Source organism: Mycetomoellerius zeteki, unplaced genomic scaffold (genome assembly GCF_001594055.1).
Source record: "Mycetomoellerius zeteki isolate Tzet28-1 unplaced genomic scaffold, Tzet1.0 scaffold333, whole genome shotgun sequence".
Lineage (NCBI taxonomy): Eukaryota > Metazoa > Arthropoda > Insecta > Hymenoptera > Formicidae > Mycetomoellerius > Mycetomoellerius zeteki.
Window position 1 is genome coordinate 14,551 of NW_017257320.1, and position 5,894 is coordinate 20,444.

The following is a 5,894-nucleotide window of genomic DNA, read 5'->3' on the forward strand; positions in this document are numbered from 1 at the left end:
GAAAATCGGATGCAGTGTGAATCCAGCAATACTCTACCCGACGAGTAGATTTTCGAACGCACCCAAGGAGGATCAACTCGTGCAAATAGCGGTAGTGGGGGGTGAGGCAAAAAGTGGCGACGGATAACTTCCCCCACTCTTGCGCTTCATTAGTCCTCTCTGTCGCTCTATATAGTTGTCGCTCTATCGTTCTATAATCGTCACTTTGTCGCTCTTATATCGAACTTTCACACAATGCGCAGTGCCGCTGCACATCGTGTGAATAGCCGCGGACGTTTTTTGATTCACCCCCACCACGCGAGTTGATCCTCCTTAGTTCTAGTCTTCTTGCTATTAACATAGACAACTGGATATAAATTATTACATATAGCATAAAAAATATATTACGTTTAACCTGAGACAAATGTTATTTTGTACAATTGAAAAAGAAAAGTGGACAATTAATGAAAATATAAGACAAATAAGTATATATTAAAAAATATCTTTGAAGAAATCATGACAATTGTATTTAACTTTTGCTCATGATTACGTGTTTGTATTATGTATAATAGTGGCTGGAATAAATTAATTAAAAGTAACGACAGTTACAAATATGCACCTACAAATAATGTCAAGAAAAGATATTGTCTTATACAAATGTCTTTCAATCACGATGAAGAATATCTGATTGTAGGAGACACCAAAGGATACTTACATTACATTGAATTATCTGGAGATGTTCCATGTTACAAAATATTAGGAAAAATTGGGCGACCTACCTTTCTAGCATTTAATCCTACATGTACAGAGGAAATATTGATAGGACTTGATACTGGTGACATAAAGATTTGGAAGCTTTATACGGATATCAATGAGTTTTCCTTGTTATCTGGTCACAAATTAGCACCAACACATGTTTCCTTTTATAAACATCATTGTCTGACAAACTCTCGAAACGAAGTAATAATATGGGACCTAAATTCTTATAATAAAGTTCATCAATTAAATGTTAGGGTAAAGAACGCTATCAAGAAAGCTGCCTTCTCCAATGTGGGTCATATCGTTGTGTTATATCACAATGACACTATGCAGGCTTGGAGATTGAGACAGTTGCATAAAGATACCAAAATCGATACAAAAATATTTGGAATACGTTATATCAAAGATTTTGTCTTTACGAAAGATGGAAGAGCTATGATAATGGGTGGTACAAGAAACATAAGCATTCTTAATACATATGATTGGAGTTTATTAAGGAAACTTTGTTTGCCTAATAATTTTGTTGAAGCAAAACAATTATCTGTTGTTTCATATCCATTAGATGGTGGAGCAAATAATATTCTTGCATTTCTATCCTCGAAAAACATGCTTCAATTTTGTGATATAAATGCACTAACTTTTCTTGAGATACCTACCTCTATTGATAGAATTAAACAATTTGTAATTTCATCTGCTGGTAGATATATAGCATACATAGATCAGGAAGGATGTTTAAACATAATGCATACAGACAAAATAATTTCCAAAAAATGTCTTCAACCTAATGAATTGTTAAAACCATATAGAGTACATGCGCACAAAATAAGTGATCATTTGGAATGCGTTAGACAAAGCATGAAGCAAGAATTAAATACGAAACGATTGATGCCTATTTTAAAAGAATTTGGAGAATATCCAGAGAAATATCGTACATTAATTTGGTCCACTATTTTAAAATTACCAGCTAATAAAAACGCGTATATTGCCTTAACAAGTAAGGTAACACGTGAAAGATTTGCATTGAATACTTTAAGAAGTCTTCCCTTGGCAGATAAAAGCAAAGCATCGTTGTTAGCCATGACAATAGATTGCTTGTTGCAATGGTGTCCTCTTCTAATACAGTGTCTATTTCTTCCCAACTTAATTTTTCCATTTCTTATGACATTTCAGGTATCTTCTTATTTTATTTTAGACAGATATTTTGTTTAGTTTAAAATGTAAAGTAAGATATATTTATTTGTTTCAGAAAAATCCTTTACTTGCCTTTGAGTTAATTTTAAGTATACTACTAAACTATTGCCAAAAGTGGTTTGAATACCATCCTTTGCCACCATTGAATATTTTGGGGATTATTGAGAATATCCTCCTAGAAACTGATCCTATATTATTGAACATCTTTTGCGAACATGGAATCACAAGTAGCGAATATGCATGGCCATTACTTCAAACTGCAATGAGTGAAGTATTGTCAGGAGACGAGTGGCTGATTTTGTGGGATCATTTAATATCTTTCCAAAAACCTTCTCTGTTATTGATGTGTGTTGTTGCATATAATATTTTTTTGAGAAAAAATATAATTTCTTTATTAAAGTCATCTGAAGATATCAAAGCATTTTATAACGCTCAAAGTCATATTAGAGCCAAGGATTTGTTAAAAATCGCGAGAAAGATAGATCAGAAGATATCAAAACGAATACATCCTAATCGTTATTTGAGGTAATATATTGTAATACTAATATCACAAAAACTGATTACATATACATGTTTGTACTAATATTTAAAATTATTTCAGGGATAAACTATTACAATTAAATCATAGCGGATCCTATCCTTCATTTATATCAAAAGAATATCCAAAATTTCTTACTGAAAATCTCGCAGATTTAGAAAAATTAAAAATGCAAGAACAAAATTTGCAAGAATATAATTGTAGAGTTGCAGATTTTGAAAAGAGAAGATTACATGCAGAAACTGAAGCCTTTGCAAGGCAAATTCATGAAGCAAGAATAAATGGTAAAATATATTCAATCTACATATATTTTTTTCTTTAATTTGTTATATTTTTTCAGTAATATCCTAATTTCACTAATTTTATAAATTTAGTCAAATTGTAAATATTGCAAAGAAATAATTAATTACTTATATTTCAGAGGTACAGAAATGCTTTCAAGAACATATTAATAATTTAAATTGGAAATGGCAGACCTTATTACCAAATGCAGAAAAAGAAAAATTCTGTTTCCATTTGTATAAAAATTCTGATAAGAAATCTGAAAGGAAACAAGAATGTAATAACTGCAAGATTGTAGAAGAAATAGTTTCGAATTATGAGGATGCTAATTCAAGAAATTATAAAAAATTACAACAAGATGTAACAAAGCTTGAGTGTGAAGTACAAAATTTCTTAGATTCGCTGAGATAGCTTGAAAATGAATATTAATTAAAGTTGCTAAGAGAGGGAGAGAGAGAAATTTAGCAAAATAAAATTTTAATACAATTGTATAATAGAAATATATTTTAATTATAATTATATACATTTCTTAGCGAAATTTATCTATATACTTTTTATAAATCATATTTACAAATTTTACATTATATGATAGGCAATTCATAAAAAAACTATGCACGATACATATATATATACACACCCTATATATATATATATATGGGGTATCCCCGATCTATGGGATCACCTCTCATGAGCAGGTAGAGCAGATTGAATTGAGTTGAAAAATCTACTATTTTGCAACTTTCGCAATAGTTAACGATATTAATTTTTTAAGATAGCCAATAAATGCGTTCGCCCGACTTACTATTACCAAATATACGGCCTGCGCAAAACGCGGGCTATCTTAAAAAATTAATATCTTGTTAAAGGGTTCCTAAAGACGATTAGTCATGTTGTAAGTAGCACTTAATACACAGACGATTTACGTGTCATTCGTTGTGACCCATTACTATATTAATATCTTACTTATGCATGCCCTCCCTCCCACACACACACACACAAATTTTCGTATAACGTTTTAAAATAAATAAAGTGATAAAACGTTCGACAATTTGCAAAACATAATTTTCTTAGTAATGACCAAAATGAGCAAATAAAGTGTTAAGAGATTACAATTTAATAACGTTTTAATTACATGTCTAGTTCAATTCTAAGAACTCCACGTTGTTTCTTCACACAAACTACTAGTCTGTGGACTATTATTTCATAAGTACAGATTGCATAGCTTTAATACGAAGCTAATATTGTTACGATGTGTGACAGCTCTAGAACGCCATATTAGACTAAGAAATGATAAAGATCAATTTCGAAATTTTTTGTCGTTCTCAGCAGATTCTACCTTACAGACACGTATTAATATGTATACTTTAATCCTGGAAAAGGATTTTCGAATCAGTAAAAGAGGAAAAAAGTAATTGTTAAAAATTATATGGTTTAGTCGGTAATACAAACTTTAGGATCCCCTTAACTGATGTGAAAATTGCAAAATAGTAGAAGACTTTTTGACTCAGTTCAGTCCATTCTATCTGCTCACGAGAAGTGATCCCGTAGGTCGGGTACACCCTGTATATACATATACCTATACAGGTATGTACATGTTATGTATAGAAAAATATTTTAATGTGACAAGAATATATAATCTAAGAATACATATGCATCTTGTTAAAAGCATATAATTTTACATTGATTATTGTTCGAATTTGTACTTGCAAATATATATATATATATATATATACATACAAAATTTGCTAATGATCATATTGAATGAAAGAATGAACAGGAACACCAACCTTATCTCGACCTTTCAACAAAGTTAATTCCATTATTACAACACACTCAATTACATCAGCACCTGCTGATTTTACTAATTGTACTGCTGCAGCCATAGAACCTTTAAATAATAAATATTTATTTATGTTACTCTCATTGATACATTCTAAAACAATATATTCATTGTAATGTAATTGTATTTTACCTCCAGTTGCCAATAAATCGTCAACAATTAACACTCTAGTTCCTTCATTAATAAATTCTGTTTGTAATTCAAACGTGGCCTGTACAAATAAAAGCAATTTATTTATATATGGAAGATAATTGATACATAATCAATATTGTTTAGAACATACTTCTCCATATTCTAATGTATATTTCTGTTGGGTGACTTTGCCTGGAAGTTTACCCTTTTTTCTAACAGGCAAAAAAGGCTTGCCCAATTCCATGCAAATTATAGGACCGAAAAGGAAGCCACGTGAATCCAATCCTACAACTAAATCGACTTCGAGGAATAAAATATGCTCCATAATTAAATCTTTCATTGCTCGTAATGCTACGATATTATTAAACGCGCTAAATATATCTCTGTAAGTAAATAATTTATATAATATAATAAATGTATAGTAGGATCAAATTAATCCTTAATCTTTTGTTAATTTTAAACTCTTCTTATTCACTTACCGGAAAATGATCCCAGGTTCGGGAAAGTCGGGATAACTCTTTATAGCATTTTTCAGTATCTGCAATTTATCGTTCTTGTCCATCGTAATAATTGTACAATTTAGTAACTTAAAATGATGGTAGCACTAATAATATAGAATGTGTCAATATAACTGATAATCTTAGATGTATTAAAAATAGATATTAATTTGTTAATAATTTATAATTTTTTGAAATTATCAAAATAATTTTGATAAGTCACTTTTAATGATGGCAAATGAAAATTCTAATACTAATGGATAAAAAAAAGATTATTTTTCCAATATGTTTCAAACAACGTGCATTCTGCATACAGGTGGTCGACGTCAAGGACGCCAATTTGGGGACGGTTCTAGAATTTGAAAGGTGCAATTTCATGGACGCGTCAAGATGAAATTTCATGGGCGCGTCACATTTGTCGCGCGCGTCGCGTGTCACTTCAGGGTGTTATTACATGAGCGCGGAAACGCGGAAATGCGGAATCGCGTAATCAATCAGAAGCAATCCGCTGTTATGGTTTCGCGTTTCATCGATTACTGATTGGTTGCGCGTTTCCGCGTTTCCGTGTTTCCGCGCTTATGTAATGACACCCTGAGGGTGCCATAATACATTTTTAACGCGACATTTGCATTTAACAAATAAAATATAATTATTTTAAAAAATAATTATATTCTAT

General features: G+C 31.0%; 2 protein-coding genes across 2 annotated transcripts; one reads left to right on the plus strand and one right to left on the minus strand.

Moving 5' to 3' along the window:
• The first annotated feature begins 500 nt into the window (after window positions 1–500).
• On the plus strand, window positions 501–3,198 carry LOC108725299 (TBC1 domain family member 31). Its single transcript, XM_018452228.1, has 4 exons — window positions 501–1,908; window positions 1,985–2,454; window positions 2,531–2,751; window positions 2,889–3,198. The coding sequence occupies exons 1-4, from the start codon at window positions 541–543 to the stop codon at window positions 3,158–3,160; spliced, it is 2,331 nt and encodes a 776-aa protein (XP_018307730.1). The 5' UTR covers window positions 501–540; the 3' UTR covers window positions 3,161–3,198.
• A 984-nt stretch (window positions 3,199–4,182) lies between these two features.
• Window positions 4,183–5,522, minus strand: Aprt (adenine phosphoribosyltransferase). The gene is made up of 4 exons (XM_018452229.1): window positions 5,201–5,522; window positions 4,873–5,104; window positions 4,722–4,800; window positions 4,183–4,637 (listed from the first exon to the last, which is right to left on the minus strand). Exons 1-4 carry the CDS (start codon window positions 5,281–5,283, stop codon window positions 4,495–4,497), a joined length of 537 nt encoding a protein of 178 aa, XP_018307731.1. The 5' UTR covers window positions 5,284–5,522; the 3' UTR covers window positions 4,183–4,494.
• Between the last annotated feature and the right edge of the window lie 372 nt (window positions 5,523–5,894).